Raw genomic sequence first — 18,028 nt, 5'->3', positions numbered from 1 at the left:
TGCCCTCTAACTAGATCTTCATCACTAGGGGTTGTAGTTTAGCAGCAGATAAGAGCGGTAACTACTGAGAGTCATTTAAGTCAGCTGACCATAAATGAACGTGACTGCAATGGGACTTAGAAAGTTATATATGTGACAATGACTGGTAGGAATAATGCACATCCTGTGTAAAGCACTGCGGAATTATTAGTGCTATATAAAAGAATAATAATATTTAGATGTTAAACTATATCTACATCTGTTAAACTATAAAAACTATTTAGCGCACCCCCGTGTTTGTGGCGCAGATCCTGGACAAAACTCGGACAGCAGTATTGAATGCAAAATTCAGGCTTTATTCCATACACACAGGTGAAAGATTGGGCGGTGGGTATGCACATTAGTCAGCGTGCATACCCACCGCCCCAATCTTTCACCTGTGTGTATGGAATAAAGCCTGAATTTTGCATTCAATACTGCTGTCCGAGTTTTGTCCAGGATCTGCGCCGCAAACACGGGGGTGCGATGAATCTAGTAGTTGAAGCCGGCACGAAGTAACCGGCATCTCGTGAAGGCTGCGACTGGATGGACACAGTTAATCCGGGTGAGCTCCGATGCGTACCGCATCTCTTTTCTTTATTACGTTGAATATAAGAACTATTTAGTCTAATTAAGAAGATTGTCCACATTCTTGTAATAATACTTAATATCAATGTGATTAATAGGGAAGAGAGGTTTTTTCCCTCATAAAAGATGGCAGCCCCAGTTTTCCCCTGACAAGATGTTATGGGAATGCCAGTCCCACACCCAAATGATGATCCCTGTGGCAGGATACCCTGGTTAGAGCAGGATAAGCTGGAATTTCCCTGTCTGTGTTATGGGCCACTAAAGAAACAGGGGAGTGGTCCCCTCTGTGGGCTCGGGGATGCTTGGTTATGTGGTGCCTCCAGGGAGCATACAAAGACATTGGCTGCATTAAACTGACGCAGCATGTGTTTTCAATACTAATGTCTTCAATTAAAACGATTTAATAAGAACTACAATAAGGCACAGGCACAAGGCGCTATCTGAGGGACATAAAAATAATGTTGCTCGCTTGACACTTAAACGCGGGCTCACACGACACAGTAAAGCAAGCCACACAGGCGGGCCGCTGTGTGAGTTTTAACCCCTCCTATAGCGCCAGCACAGTCCTCATGACAAGAGAGACCGTAAACAAGACGAGTGGTGAGTGAGGGGGAGGTGCAAGTGGGTTGACTTTGGCGCCAGAGGCGCAGAGAGAAGCCAATGAATGGGGAAGCAAGAAGGAAATAAACCAGTCAGGCAGCAATGGGAGACTCGAGTGAGGCTGCGGGGAGGGGACGCCGAGCCCGCTGTCAACCAATGGGAAGCGACCAAACAAGGCACTTTACACACACTGGCACTCAATGGCGCACGCTACTATGCGCCGCTACTATGATTCCATGCGCTGGCCACCCCCAGCTACTGCAGCCTCGCGCTTTCTGCTGAGCTTGCTCTGCTGCTACTAGTCGCAGGGTTGGAGAGTGCCATCACCGCACATATGAGGCAGGTTCCTTTCACACAAGCAGAGCGCGCCTTTCTATTCGCTGTGTGGGTGGCAGCTGCTGGCGGTGCGTGAATGGAGCAGAGCTGGGGGTTAACTGCACACTCCCCTCCCATGGCTCTGTGTTGTATGAGGGGTCGCTGCAGCCAGACAAGTTGAGTAAGCTGCAACTCCAACCCGCTCATTTAAACGCATAAGATACAGTAGTAGTGACACAGAATGACAAGCTCAGCCCTGTGGCCTCCCGCATAGTCTTACACTATTTGTCTCCCGTGGGACTTGTAGTTTCACAACACCCTTGCCAACAATTACGTGGGGGAAAAAAAACCTGAATAATTTCATAAGCGAGTCCTATGTGTTAAGTGTTCAATAAACCAGGCCTACTACTACTAAATGCTTTCTCTGCTGCCTCTGTGCAACTCCATCCAAAATGGCACATTCCCACCACCTCCCCCTGCTGCAATGACTACAACAATAAATGAAAGTGGCTTCCACTCTCCCAGTCAACTGTTAACGTGGCTGCATTCCACCGACACTGCCTTGTAATTAACCCCAAGATGCTGCTGCTGAACTACACCTCCCAGGATCCTCTTTTCGTGCCTGTACATTTTGTAGTTCAACGTACAGCCAGATAATAACAAGTTAGGCATCCCTGCTGGGCACCATGATCAAATCATGTTTAAGACCTTACACATATTAGTTAATGTTTAATCTGTCCCCACCTCATCACTAAAAGAATAAAACACATCACGTTCATTAATACAGCCCCATCACCCTACATTACTCTTTTTTTTCTAACTGAATTCACCTTTTGCATCTTGGTTTATTTCTTATTAAAAGCACAGGCGATGGCTTGGAATTAAGGGATATAAACACATGAGGTGCACATTTTATTGCATTTTATGTCATGAAAAATGTTTTTATAATCGCATGTACATAGCAAAGCCAATATTAAACTACATATTCTGTATAAATAGTATCATATATAGAGGTAAAAGGACACAGGGCCTCTGCAACGTAGTGATCACTACCCATAGAAGCTGTGCCATTATTACAATAAAGTGGATTTACTTTAGTTTTTTTTTTAATTAAATAATATTAAATATGAAGGGGTTGTTCACCTTTCAATCACTTTTTCAGTTCAATTGTTTTCAGATTACAATAGCAACTATTGTATCAATTCTAACAGCTGCCTGTAATGAAACTCAGGGATGGGATGGCAAGGCCAACTATAAGAAATGTATCAACTTATAACAATTTACAGGGTCGGCAACCCCCCCCCCTTCCCAGAGCTGCTTTAGAAGGTGAAAAATTTAACTTTACACTTCAATATTAGAAAAACGATGACGCATAGAAAGTGGTTATTGGAAGAAGTCGTTATTTCTGGTGATCTATTTGAAAACAACTAGTTGTTTGAAGGTGAACGACCCCTTAAAGAGCAATACTGGAGAAACCCTGTGGCACTTTGGTGCAAGCAAGTAGTGTATTTTTCATGGCCCCATAAACACACCCATGCAACGAGGAGCAAGCCCTCCTTCATATCATCTGTAAAATAAATGTTTCCCACAACACTTGTGCTTGCAATGAATTAAGCCTGCTTGGCCATTAATGTCACATATAACTAGGAAAGGAATCAGAAATGAGCAGCATCTTAAGAAATTGTCCACAGAAATGTATTTGCTACAGAGACACAGAACTGTATTTGCTACAGTGACACAGAACTGTATTTGCTACAGGGACACAGAACTGCATTTTGTAAAGAGACACAGAACTGTATTTGCTACAGGGACACAGAACTGTATTTGCTACAGAGACACAGAAATCTTTTTTGCTACAGAGACAACTGTATTTTGTACAGAGACACAGAAATATATTTGCTACAGAGACACATAACTGTATTTTGTAGAGACACAAATGTATTTGCTACAGGGACACAGAACTGTATTTTGTACAGAGACACAGAACTGTATTTGCTACAGAGACACAGAACTGTATTTTGTACAGAGACACAGAATTGCATTTGCTACAGAGACACAGAAACTTAAACAAAACAACAAATGCCTCAGAGTATGGTTTCCCTATTGTCCCATAGTTCATGCAAATTGCTTATTGTTTTATTTTAAAGTGGTGGTGAGGAAAAGAAGAAAATACAATTTGCCCTTGTTATTACACCCCCCCCCCAACAAGCTGCAATATACAGTGAGTTATACACACAAATACGTGCTTTAAATGCAACTCTCACTGGCAACAGCAACACTTTGTAACCAGAGGGGAAAAGAAAAGTAACTGAGGTGTAAAACTAAAGCAGTCACCAGGAGATTATATATATATATATATATATATATATATATATATATATATATATATATATATATATATTTGTTGTTGTTGTTGTTGTTTTTAAAAACGGGTGGGGGGGAATAAAAATGAAATAAAATACTTACAGATTTCATAGTGAAACTAAATCTGCAACAAGTGAAATGAAAGCACACAGGAAGGCACCTCCTCAATGGCTTATGATGGAAATACATCTTTTTAATGTGGGAATGGCTCGTAGTAGCCCAGCAGCAGCAGCACCCCTGTACATTTTGTTTTTACTATTGGCTGCCTCTTCCCACCCCACCCCTCCCCCATTGTACTCCTCACTACAATTATGAATGGCTCTGTCTGTACATGACATAAAGAACAAACGCGCAACGCATTCCCAGACGCTCCCCTGCGCGAGCGCTAAAAAGTATTCGCGTGTATTTGCTGCTTGGGGACACATCGGTACCCAGAGCTCAGGGAAGCAACGAACAAAAAGCCCATGAGATGAAGAGTCTTGCGGGGCCCTGATGGAGGAATGCTGCCCTACTGGCTTATACCCCCCTCCTTGTCATTCGCCCAAGAGCGACCAATTGCGCGCAGGATTTCATAAAAGCCCCAAACACAAGCGCATTGCACACAATTGTATCGCGCGGTACGGATCGCGCCACACCCCCTTCTCCAAGCGGCTCTCCACCCCCCCCTCTAATTCACTCTTGAAACGATCTACCTATTCCAAGTGCTTCAGCCATATGGGCAAGAGGAACTGCACCACCCCCCGTGTTTTTCACGCACAACCCTGGTGGTGCAGGAGGGAGAAGAGGGCGTGGGAGGAGAGATCGCTGGAGATGGGCTTCCTCCCCTTTCCCTCAGTCGGTGTCCTATAAAAATCAACCCCTTAAAAAAAGAAGAATGACATCAAACTTCCCTTCTGCCGCGTCCTGAGGCTTTGGGCTACTCCAAGAAGCTGCCCGGGGGGTGTGCGAGGTGCATTGCTAGCTGGAGTAAAGCACTTCCTCTCTGCTCAAAGGGCATCTCCCCCCACCCACACACATAACATACATGTTCCATACATTCACCAACCAACCCCCATCCAAACTTGTCCAGTCCTCTCTCCCCTCCCCCATTCATCTGGATCTCTCTTTCTCATTCCCCTCCCTCTTCCCTTTACTCAATCTCCTTTCCACCCCTCCCGGACTTCTTTTTTACTCCCCTCGTCCTTCTTCTTCTTTCCCCAAATCTACTATCTAATTGAGGAGCTGGGATTCCTCACGTGAGAAGTTGATTTGTAGTTTGAACACGTGGCTCATTCAAAAAGCCGGAATATTAAAGTGACCCCCCCCTCTCGATTTTATTTAGAGGCGGCGCCTACATTAACGTAGAGTGACATTTTCACAGTCCGCCAGCCAAAAGGATTTGGGGGAAGACAAAAAGTAGTTTTTTTTTTCCTCCTCCTTTTTTTTTCTTTCTAAGCCCGCCATTCTAGTAAGAGGGAAAAAAGGGGAATCTGTTTTGCCCCTTCTCCTCCTGCACATCCGGACAACACGCCAAATTGCTCTTCTTTTTCCCTCTCGCTTTTTGAGTCGAGCAGCGACTACAGACCTGATTTACTGGTTCCTCCGAGCTCGCTCGCCGCCCCCTTTACTCACTGCTCGGGCTCGTTTTCTTTTAGCCTTTTATTGGGTTTTTTTTTTATTTTTTACGATGAACAAGCTGTATATTGGAAACCTAAGCGAAAACGTCAGCCCCCCGGATTTGGAAAGTCTCTTCAAGGAGTCGAAGATCCCTTTCACCGGGCAGTTTCTGGTCAAAAGTGGATACGCGTTTGTGGACTGTCCGGATGAGACGTGGGCTATGAAGGCCATCGACACCCTCTCAGGTAATAATCCGCCTCCCCCTCTTCCAAGGAATGAATTCTCCTGCCTTTGCCGATGACCTGTACGGTTGAATGGGTGGGCCACGGGAAGGAGCGGAGACTGCGGGGGTATCGGCCGCGGCGCTTATGTGTAAGCCAGTGATACGCACATGATGAGGGCAGGCAGCTTTCCGGATAGATGGGGAAGGGACAAGCACAGTCAGTGTTGTGGCTGCACAAACTCCGGGCCAGGGCTTGTCCGCACACTGTCGCTCGGGCCGTGGTTTCCCCCGAGATACAAACACACCCACCCCGTCCTTAACAACCGCACCGACCCGCTACTAAACTAGAAATCCCTCCAGCCCTCGGCGACCTTCGGGGTGTTGCGAGTTGTAGTTGTGTCACACAGGCTTGGTAACCCAGTTAAAGGCACGGTTAGTTGATGTAGTAGTTGCTAGTGCCACAACTTGGGTACCAGTCATGAAATAGCGTGTGAAGCAATCCTCGCACACCTCCAACTAATACTCGCGGCTCCCACTATGTCCATTTAAAGGGCCCACTCTCTTCTGCGCTTCCCTTTAACCACCCCCACCTGAGAATAGGATCATTCCACCTTTCCCCAACAGGGACGGGCATTTTATCCCTCCTCCCCCTTTTTACCGATGTAGTGGTACCCCCCTGTCAAGGAGACATCCTCGCCTCAGCCCTTGCTGTAAGTAGGCTGCCCATTGCTCGCGTGAGGGGGGGGGGGGACTCGTAGCCCTTTAGCAGAGTTGATGTGACCACGATCCCCTGCAAAGTGTGGGGCCATTCATAAAAAAAAAAAGATTGAGAAGCCACACGCGTAAACACGCACATGACTGGATCACGAGGCTCTTGTTTTTACTAGTGTGCTTTCGAGGATTTAGCAAAAAATGCATGGGGGGTTCACCTTGGTGGGGGGCTTCTGGGAATTGTAGTTGAACAGCTTGGACTTCCCTGCCCCCCCAATCCCCTGCTTCCCATTGATCACACCCGCCCCATTCCTGATGTGTGAATTATTTATCCTCTCCTTGCTGATCTCTCACAAGCTGCTACTTTGTTTCTCCCCTTTCTGCAATATATTAAACATTGTCCTTCCACCTCATATTCTCCAGTCCATTGCTCTTCTGTCACTATGTATGTTATATTTTGATGTATTATTCTCTTGCTGCTGCTACATTATAGTCTCCCTTGAATAAGAAACATGTTGCTTCTCTCTCCACCTTGGCATGTGTATCTGTGTTTCTAAGAGCTGTTGGGGTGAAGTAGTATCTATTGCTTTGGCACTTTCTACAACTCACTTTTTTTTTTCTTTCGTCTTTTTACATTTCTTTTTCTTTTTTTAATTCTTTAGGGAAAGTGGAGTTGCATGGCAAAGTGATAGAAGTTGAACACTCAGTACCCAAAAGGCAAAGGTAAATATTTCTTTGTAAACTTTTTTTTATTTTTTATTTTTTGCTATTAAACGTTTTATGTATGGCTGGGTTTATTATACTGTTTTGTTTTTGTTTTTTTAAATTATTTATATTATCCTGTATTTGCTTATTTTTTACTTGTGTCTCTTACCCCCCAATCTTATTTGGTTGAACATATTGCATTAGGTTGTTTTTGGTTTGTTTTTTTGGTAAACTAAATCTTTCTTTCAAGTTTGGTTTTGTCATATTTTATGGAATGTGATCCTCTGTTGTGACTGTAGTGTGCGGTATTATTTTGTTCCTTTGAATATAGGCCTATTGGAGGTTAAAGGGCAGAAACGTCATCTGTTTAATTTTGTGTTTTTGAAAGCTCATGCCTCGCCTTTGACTATGTGTGTGTGTTTATATAAACACTTTTCAAAAAAACAAAAAATCTTCTTAAACAGAACTGTTGAAGCTGCTTTAAAAGCTATATCTATGAATTTGTGTTGTGTGTGTGTGTGTGTTTTTTTTTTTTTTTTAAATTAAAATTCTGCCCCAACCACCAGCAAAGCACATGTTTCTTTAAAGGCCTCCCTGCACTTTGCACTGGGACTCGCACGCATCACTGTGCATTTTGAGGCCTATCTTGGGGAACTTTTCAATCTGGCTTCTTAAACACTCTGCTGAATCCATCTCCCATACGTTCATAGAACATTTTATATAATTACAGTTTGGGAAGGAGAAGTGTAAAGAAAAATATCCTTAAACTGGATATTATAAATATTTTATGTATTAATGATTGGCAGCATCTGCCATTTTAAACTGCAGTTACTGATATTGTGTAGATTTTCTTTTTGCTATATTATGGTTTCTAACAATTTGGTTAGAGGTATATTTATTGTTCAAACATGATATTTAACTCAGGGCATGGTTTTTTTTTTTTTGTTAGTAGTAGTTTCCACCCCCCTCCAAATGGTAAAGGACTTTCATTTTCCTTTGCATGCAAGTCTCTATTCATAGTGTGTATGTTTCTTTAGCTCCCACTGGATACGATTTTCATGTACAGTAGGTTTCATTTTGCTTTTAGGCTAAAACTACAATTGGTAATTAATCATTTGGTTTGTTCTACATTCATAGTTATTTCTAGTGACATTAGTTTAAATTTTGCAGCTGTCAATGTTTGAGATAATGTGCAATTTAATAATAAGTAACTAAAAAAAAAAGTGAAAATGCATACAGTCAACAGAATATATAAAAATGCAAATTATTGTGCAAAGGAAGCACTATTTAAAGGAAGCTTTTTTTTTTCTTTTTACCTTTTTAATAAACAAAAAATGCCTTGTTTTTAGGTTGGTGCTTTACATGTGACATGGTTATTTGCTTTGGTCTCTCCCTGGCGGTTGTTTCAATTGACATATTCTTTTGGATAGGTTTTTTTTTTCTTTCTTGGGGGGAGGGTTGTTAACTGCTTTTATGCTGGGTGGGTGGTAGGTAAAGACTTTGTTGTCTGCAGGGTAAATGTACCTAATCAAAGCCCACCCACTTGACTTCCTGAATCTAAAGTTCATATATAGATTTTTATTTTTTGTTTGTTTAATATGACACACATTGTAATGTTTCTACTATGCTCTTCTATTATTTTTTTTTTCTTGCAACCTTTTAAAGATGGTGGTGCATGTACGTTTATTTTGCTTCATAATGATAGGATGGTTGCGGAAAACTAATGAATGGAATTTCTTTCAGCCCCCACCCTGCTAACTCCACCTTTTCACATACCAAATGCTTTTATAACTTTCCCATACCATGAGTATTTGTGAATGCATACCCCTCCCCCCAATGCTGCTCATTAGTTTGCTTCTCTCAGGAGGGGCTATAGAGCTGTGCATTATGGGGGAGGGGGGTTTGGGAAATGGCCGTACATATCCTCTTCAGTAAAGAGAGGTCAAGAGGTGGTGTCAGCTAGGGTGGCTATAAAGTAGCCCTGAATTTGAAAGGCCAATAATTGTAAAGTGTACTTGATTTGTTTTGCAAGTAAAATTCTAATAAGGCCCCACAGTCACTTGCATTCCAACCCATGTTGGGACTTTGGAGATCTGACACTGACACTCCCACATAGCTCAAATGACCTTTATACCTGCTGTGAAAGGCAGTTTGGGGAGTATGGTGCTGGGGGCGGCTTATCGAAGCATTAAAACATGCTGCTAGGGGGAAGGGGGGAGGGGCCGGTCAAGGTTTTCTTGGGGGCTGGGAATGAAGTTGTACAGTGCTTGTTACCATCTACACATCAGAGGTCTCTAGAGAATTAATTCTATAGGAAATGCAGTTTTTCTTCACCTCTTCCTCCCCCTTTTTTTTTTTCATACATAAATTAGATATGTTCTCCCGTAAACATTCGAACTCACAAATGATAAAGGCTGCTCAGAGAAGTTGCTTTCTCTCAAAATATGACACTTAAGTGCACATGTACATTATTTTATTTGTTAAAGCATATTCTAAAGTGTGGGAGGGTGTGTACAAAATGGCTTTGGCCTAAGGAGTGGAAGTACACCACTCACCGTTAACTGGTTGAAGTGTAATGTAAAATATAAACTAAAATCTATACTTGATTCGTATAAATAGTGATGAGCAAAATTGTTCAAAAAAACATGTCACCATAGCACGTGTATTTTAAGACTACAGAAATACAGCATTGTATGGATTATACATATTTATATGTAGTGAAAATTCGACAAAATGCATTATTAGTCTATGGGCGTCAAATTTTTTTTTTGTTTCGAGATGTGACAAATCAAACAATTTTTGATGTACAAAATTTTTTGATGCGCAAAAATGTCTTTACCCACTGCTTTTCTAATTTTTTTTTTTCATTAAATGGGTGATTTTTGCAAATCAAAAAAATTTGTACATCAAAAATTTTTTGACGTGTCGCATCTCGCAACAAAAAAAATTGCTGCCCATAAACGATGCATTTTGGCGAATTTTCACTGTTGTGTGAATTTACGGCGAAATTTGTCTGATTTTCCCATCACTATCCATGTACAATCCATACAATGCTGTGTGTTTATCTGTAGTCTTAAAATACATGTGCTATAGCTTTTTTTTTTTTTTTGTGTTTTATTAAATTCCAAAATGGTGCTCTTAATCCAAGTTAAAAAAACAAACAAACATATCTATCTATATCTTCGTATTATGAAGCAGCGACCATTCTATAGGACCGTGTACATGCTACAATCTGATTATGCAAATTGAATTGATGTCACTTTTGTGATGGATAGTTTTATTTTCAAGGCTGTGTGATCGGTAGGGGATAGGAAGCAGATTTAGGTTAGTGGAGTGATGCTTTCTCTGATGGCCATTATTTAAGATTCTGTTATCAAAAGTGATGTCCTTTAGTCTTACTCAGTGTTCATTTCTTGGTTAGAAGAGTTTGCTACTCTGCTGTGCTCTATCTACAGTTTTTATAGTTCAATACAAATGCCACCCATCACCCACTCCATTCATTCTTGCTCATCGCTGGCCTATTTGGAGTTTTCCATACTTGTAGCAATGTCATTTACTTACCACATACTTGGTAAGTGTTACCAAGTTGTAAATCTTGATTTAAATCCAGAATTTTTACTTGTGCATAAAAGCAGTACACTAATGCAGATATTGCAGAAAATCCCCCTTTAAAAGCTTCAAAGGGCAGTTGGTAAAATAGCAGGCGAACCTCCATTTATATTCTGTGTCAAACTTAGATAAATCTAGCATCATGTACCAGGATCTAAGTAAGGGTAGATTTTATTCAAGATTGTGTCAGAGTACCTGCAAGTGCCACTTAGTCCCAGCAAGAGAATCAAACTGGCTGATACAATTGGGGAAAATCATGTGTATTTGATTTATTTTAACCCCCTAAACTCTTGTACTGTCTGTCCAGCTAGTCACAACTTCTTTGAGACAAATGGGAAATAATAGCAAGTACATACTGGTAAAACAATTGTGGAATTTCAAGTAGTGAGATCACTTAGATCAGAGGATGCATAGTAAGATAGATATACCTCAGGCAAAATAATTAATGCATCTTAAATACAGTTCTCTTATGCTGCATTGCTTGCTTTAGCTATATTAACTAAAGATGTGTTGCTTCCCAGGATATTTTAGTTTTTCTGAATGGTATATGGATATATAATACACAAAAGCCATGAATATCCTGTAAATTATATCCTTATAAACGGTGAGTAGTGATGTCATTTCTGTCACATGACTCACTAAAATTTGTGTATTATAATAAATAAAGTACCCCCAGTTGTAAAATATGAGGATATTAGAAGTTACCTCGGAGTTCCATGACCTGTATAAAAACACTCGGCCTTCGGCCTCGTGTTTTTATATGGTCATGAAACTCCTCGGTAACTAATAATATCCTTATATTTTACAAGAGGGGGTACTTTATTCACTATATCTGTTTTCATACATCTGCAATTTATTTATTTATTTATTTTGAGCTGATGGTCTGCAAAGTTGAACCTGGCAACTGACTTCCTGTGTGTCTTTATGTTATGGCTATAGTATAAAGGAGTTTTCCTTTAAGCAATTTAGGTGCAGTTTTTGGGTGTATTTTTAGGGCTTCCTTTCTATGTATGATTGTTAGGTCCCACTTGTAAACATGGCTTTTTTTAATCTTCAGCTTGTTTCATAAAAGAGCAATAGCAATAATTTAATCACGCTACCTGTTATGCTAGGCTATTAGTACAGATATGTGTACTTTTTATGTTTACTTTGAATCATTTGGCCTATGGCACACTATAGCTAACAGTACTTAAGCCTCTACTCTTGCAACAGGTCTTTATTCACCAGTTTTACCTGTACTTATGACTGTTCGTGTGTTTGCACTCAATACATTAAAGGGCACATCCACAAACTCGGGTTATATTTTTTGGCATGGGCTAGGAAAAAAAAGTATTCTTTATAAGGTGATTTATATGTATTGTTCTAATTATACTATACTTTCCCTTTATAAAGTATGAATACACTCAGAGTTTTAAGATAACTACACACAGCCACATTTCCTTAGGAGCTACATATTTAGATTGTGTAACCAAATGTCAGGTTTCAATCTTATGTTCATATAACTCAACAGCACAGGTTGGCCCATGAGTGGAAGCAGAAAGCTGTTGCATTCACTGCCATGTCCAGGCTGCTGGGGGTTTTTTTTGTTGTTGTTGTTTTTTGTTTGTTTTTTTTTTTTAAATAAATCTGGGCAGATTTTGATCCAAAGGTTTCCGATTATCTTCCCAGTGGCTCCTGGGGAAAAAAGGGCAGTCTTTAAGACTGTGTTAGTTCAGTCTGTGGACAATACTTCCGCTGCAGTAAGCAACATGCCTGCGCCCACTCCTTTATAAATACTCATTCTGAGAATGGCTTGGGTTAGTTAGCCTGTGTGTTTCTATCTGTAGCTTGTTCTGGTGATTAGCAAATCTGCTTTGTCAGTCATATTCAAGCCTGCGTTAAATGATCAGTAACATCAAAAAATAAAATTGGTTTAAAGTAATAAAAATATAATTGTGTTGCCCTGCACTGGTAAAACTGCTGTTTGCTTCAGAAACACTACTATTGTTTATATAAATAAGCTGCTGTGTAGCAATGGGGGCAGCCATTCAAAGGAGAAAGGGCTCCGGTTACACAGCAGATAAGCTCTGTAGAACATAATGTTGTTATCGGTTATCCACTATTTAACCTGTGTCGTATAGCTTTTTTTTTTTTCAATTTCTGCCATTGCTACACAACAGCTTGTTTAAATAAACTATAGTGTTTCTGAAGCAAACACACCAGTTTTGCCAGTGCAAGGCAATAGTGCATGTTATTTGAATTATTAGATTGTTGTAGCAATAGGATGCAATGCACCAGTTTACATACACATCATTACCTGTCCCCTGTATGGTGTGAGCGATATTGTTACCAAATTGGGTGGAGGGAATGTGTATTTTTCTCAAGTGCATATGACCGTGGTCTGCTTATTGTATTCTCCTGTACAGTGTTGTGTAATAGAAATCATAAAGAGAGAAAAGCTTAAAAATATTGACATTTGGGCAGTTTTATTAAAGTTTACTTTGTTTTTTAAATATGTTAACTTTTCCCTTCAGGTTAAAGGGGTTGTTCACCTTTGAACACTTGTTTCAGTTCAGTTGGATTAAGATGGTTCACCAGAAATAAGCAGTTTTTCCAATTACTTTCTATTTGTGACTATTTTTCTATTATTGAAGTGTGAAGTTGAATTTTCCACCTTCTAAAGCAGCTTTTGGGGGAGGTCGCAGACTCTTTAACTGTTTAAATTGATACATTTAGTTGATACATTTGTTATTTTTGTCCCTGCTGAGCACAATCCCTGAGTTTCATTAAAGGTAGCTATTAGAATTGATACAATATTTGCTAATATTTCACAAAGGCTGCTGAGAAATGTATCAACTAAATGTAGCAAATTGTAACAGTTCAGATGCTCCTGGATCACTGAGCTGCCAGACTGAGATACTAGAGACAAGAACATTCAACTTTAAACTTCTTTTTAAAATTTTTGGGAAAACCGTAAAAAATGGAAAGCAATTGAAAGCCTTTTTTTTTATGGTGAACAATCTGTCAAAAACTCAACTGAAAAAAGTGTTTGGAAGGTGAACAACCCCTTTAAAATTAATATTTTTTGATAACTTTTAAAGAATTACTCTTTGGTAGTTAAAAAAATTACCCTTATTATATCCCCCCCCACCCTCCGATTAAATTTCCTATTTAATTAAATTGTGCCTTATTTGTAGCTGCATATTCTTGACACAGCTTCTCTGGAAAGAGACCATAAACCACTGTAAAGAAACCTATGACCATTATCTGTTCTGTGCCATTACTGGTCATCTGCCGATACACCCAGATTACCAGAAAGTCAGAATTGACAAGGACTTTGCAAAAAGATAAATACTTCTCGGACCACAGAGCAATGGTTGAATATGTGGGTAAAGAAGGGATCAGTGAGCACAGTTAAGTTGGCCTCATATGCTGATATAACTTTTATGACCTTTTGTCACTGTGGGCTTTGAGTTAGTTTCTTGCTGAAATAAACTCTTGACTGACTGACGAACAGATGAAGGGCTTAACACCTAGTTGTTTTCAGATAGTTCACCAGAAATAACAACCCTTTCCAATTAGTTGCTCTTTTCTATGTGTGACTGTTTTTCTAATATTTTAGTGTAAAGTGTAATTTTTCACCTTCTAAAGGTAAGGTCACACTGGGCGATTTGGGGATATTTAGTCGCCTGGCGACTAATCGCCTCATTTTTGCAGCGACCAATCTCCCCAAATGCCTTATTTCTGTCTTGCGCCGACTGAAATAAAAAGTCGCCTGCGGCATTGCACACGCGTCGCTTTGTATTCAGAAGTTGCGTCGCAAGGAAACTTCAGGCAACTTCGGAATATGAAGCAACGCGTGTGCCATGCCACAGGCAACTTTTCATTTAAGCCGGCGCAAGACAGAGGTAAGGCATTTGGGGAGATTGGTCGCTGCAAAAATGCCCGAAACATGTCGTGTAAAGCAGCATGAATAATAAATAACCACAAGCAGTTAATCTGCATTTTAGTGCTCTCCTCTCTTTTAGTTATAAGTGGATATTTAGGGAGATTGGTCGCCGCAAAGACGAGGCGATTAGTCGCCAGGCTATTAAATCTCCCCAAATCACCCAGTGTGACCTTACCCTAAAGCAGCTCTTAATGGATACATTTAATTGATACATTTCTTATCTTTGTCCCTGCTGAGCAGAATCCCTGAGTTTCATTACAGACAGCTGTTAGAATTGATACAATAGTTGCAAATACTCCTGAGATGCTGCTGAGAAATGTATCCACTAAATGTTGCAAAAATTGTAACGGTTCTGAGTGCACTTGCATTTCTGAGCTGCCAGACTCAAAACACCAGAGACAGGAACATTCAACTTTAAACTTAGATTTTGGAAAACGGGTAAAAAAAAAATTAATGTAGAGTAATTGAAAAAAGTCTCTATTTCTGGGGAACAATCTGAAAACAATTGAACTGAAAAAAGTCTTTGAAAGCTGAACAACCCCTTTAAGTGTAAAACTAGTTGGCTTATAACCCCCATTGGCATATGTTTAGTATGATCATCTATCCCAGAACTGCTGTTGTGGTTCATGTGGCCTCTGGCACAATCGCTGTTTTCAGTGGCTATGTTGCTTAGTATTTGACATATGCCATAAAAATTTATGTATTTAAAAAAAAAAAAAAAAAAATCCATTCTTCCACTTTGTTGTGTACATATGGACAAGAGCAGGTCCACACCCATAATTTCACTTTCCATTTACAAAAAGCTCATAATTGTCTACCATATTCACTAGTACATACAAGACACAGATAAGCAAAGAAATGTTAGTGCTATGGTTCACAACCACGTGTTTTAGCTGGCTGAGATATGACTGACCTTGCTGCTTCTGCCTCCCATTTCTTGAATTGGAAGCTAACGAAAAAGTGCATTTTCCAGCAATCCTCTTGTTCCCCATTCAGATGAATCGGAACTAGTGGGTTCAGGGCTTCACTACCAGCTGAAAAATGCAGAGGGAGGAGACTCGTGTGGCATTTACTGTATGGTTACATTTTGTTTGTTTGAACCCAGGACCAAAACCCAGGAGTTGGTCTCATGTCTTCTTGGATTACTGTCTGTAATGTGCAACGCACAGTGTGTATCTGAAAATATGAATATAATTCATTGTTCACAAAGTAAGCAAATATGTTAAAATGGCAGCTAAAAATTTTGCAAAGTCCTTTTTTTTATTTTTCTTTCCCCCCCCCCATACAGTATCTTGTGTGTGGAGGAGGAACTTCATTGTGATACCTTTTGCAATACAAGTTTGTGCCTTAAATATGTACTGTTCTCTAAAATAGTGTATTTGGGGGGGAATTAATTGATGCATCTTGTGTGTGGTTTTTTTTTTTTTTTTTTTTTTTATATATAAACATTTATGGTACTCTTGATTGTGTCTAAAGCAGCAGTCCTGACATGCTTTTTGATTATAATTTTTAGATGCAGAATCAATCAGTGTTAGAAGTTGCTGTCTCACATTAGTATATACTATTAGGGCAATGGTATATGGGGGAGATTCACATCATTTTGCTGCCTGCTAGTCGTTGCTCTTTGAATCGTCTAGACTTGCTGGTCCATTCAGCTATGCAGCTGGGAAAACTGTGCCTTTTTATTGCATATGTGGGGACTGCATTGTCTTTAACTAATAAGATGGTTTTAAAAACTACCTTGTGGGTGTTGCTTTTGAAAGAAAATTAGAACAATAGTAAGGTTAGTGCAATCCAAGCAAACACAACCTACTTTTTAACCTTTACATTAAATAGACCATTACATGAAAATGCAGGATATTCAATGATATAAGATGCAAATTAGAGGTGTGCTCACCACAATAGATAAGCAGCCTTAAAATGAATAACATACTATTCAAGATTAACTGAATAATATACTATTCTAGATCTTTGGGAGGAGAAATTATTAAAATGTGCACTGCAGTCATTACAAAATCTGTTAATAATTTAACTATAGGACCATTCTCTGTCTTAATGGTGGCAGATGTAGGTTGTATCTCCATTCCTTTAGGGGAATGGCTCATGGGGGTGGTGCAATGTTTGCTGTACATCATTGCAACCAATTCTTAACTTTTACAAAATAGTTTAAGGGTTTAATAGTTTCGGTAAGATAATTGTGACTTCTCAGTGCATGCCCTGCTCTGTTAGTCTACTTATTGTTGGCGGGTATCTCTTGTCACTTAATAGTCTAAGTGCACTGAGCATGCTAATGCTATTAGCACGCTCGCCCTAGCCCAATGGGAATTGGCTTGTGTGTGTGTATATAACATGCTGCAATAAGGCAGCAGTGCTTTGCTGATTAGCAAAATGTATTATCAAATCCCTTTTTGGTTCTCTAAGCAGTAAAACCTCAAGTGATCGGACCTAAGGTATTTCTGAAGTTGTAGAAAATTCTAGAGCAGTCTGATTCTGAAGCTTTGTGGCAAAGTGCTTATGAGCTTGCAGAATGGAAAGAGCACTTCTGGGGGATGCATGCTGTTTTGCTGCAAAATCTGGATAACCATATTATAATGCATTGGTGTCACACAGTCATTCTGCTGCCATCACAATACTTGACAAGACTTGAATGTTGCTTTTCCTACATGTAGAGGATCAATTATTAGGAATGTATGGGACCTGTGGTTTTCCAGATAAGGGATTTTTAAATATCATTAAACATTAAAAAATGCCAATATGGATTCATGCAGCTTAGGATCAAATACAAGGTTCTGTTTAATTACAGAGAAGTCTGTGTGATGGCAGGTACAAATGCCTTGTGATGGTGTCTTAGGACATATTGGTGTCATAGTTATGTGTAGGAAATTTCTCTTGTTTTTTTTTGTTTTTTTTTCTAAGGAAATGTTTACCAAGAAATTCAGGTTGCTCTATTCTCATTGAAGCTTCTGTTCTAAACTTCTGTTCCAATAATTTTTTTAAGAAAGAAGCCCACTTGTACGTACAAACAGCCCACTGGCAATAGAACTTTGTACTTATAACTCAAATTGGTTTGCTGACTGTTTCTAACTATGTGCATTGGGGAAAGTGAGATTTTTGGGGGGGTATTCAAGGTATGGAATCTGGCATAAAGATGCATACTCAATTGATAATTTTTATTGACAAGATAGTTTTACTCTTGGAATGTAGTATATACCTTTAACCATTTTCACAGTGTATTTCCTCACACAGACTTTTATATCAAAACTGGTTATTTGTAGTTTGTGTTGCTAAGCAAAAGGGACAAAATACACTTCTTGGTGGTAGGGTATAGAACTAAAAGTTGCTGTATTAAAGGATTGCTCTGTATTGTGAAT

At 39.7% G+C, this 18,028-nt stretch overlaps 1 protein-coding gene across 5 annotated transcripts in view; it reads left to right on the top strand.

Moving 5' to 3' along the window:
* Positions 1 to 4,213: 4,213 nt before the first annotated feature.
* Positions 4,214 to 18,028, top strand: part of igf2bp3.S (insulin like growth factor 2 mRNA binding protein 3 S homeolog) — an 84,638-nt gene continuing 70,823 nt past the window's right edge. For 2 of the 5 annotated variants that reach the window (XM_041567076.1, XM_041567074.1), the window contains exons 1-2: positions 4,214 to 5,726; positions 7,078 to 7,138. In XM_041567076.1, the coding sequence (XP_041423010.1) occupies positions 5,552 to 5,726; positions 7,078 to 7,138 (236 nt within the window). In that variant the 5' untranslated portion in view covers positions 4,214 to 5,551. Of the gene's footprint in view, positions 5,727 to 6,294; positions 6,415 to 6,592; positions 6,861 to 7,077; positions 7,139 to 18,028 lie in introns of those variants that run through there. The other 3 variants (NM_001086463.2, XM_041567077.1, XM_041567075.1) reach the window with 3 other exon arrangements.

The sequence above is a fragment of the Xenopus laevis genome, chromosome 6S (assembly GCF_017654675.1).
Source record: "Xenopus laevis strain J_2021 chromosome 6S, Xenopus_laevis_v10.1, whole genome shotgun sequence".
In the NCBI taxonomy this organism is placed as follows: domain Eukaryota; kingdom Metazoa; phylum Chordata; class Amphibia; order Anura; family Pipidae; genus Xenopus; species Xenopus laevis.
Note: the sequence above shows the minus strand (reverse complement) of the source record. Positions and strands in the feature narration are given on the sequence as shown.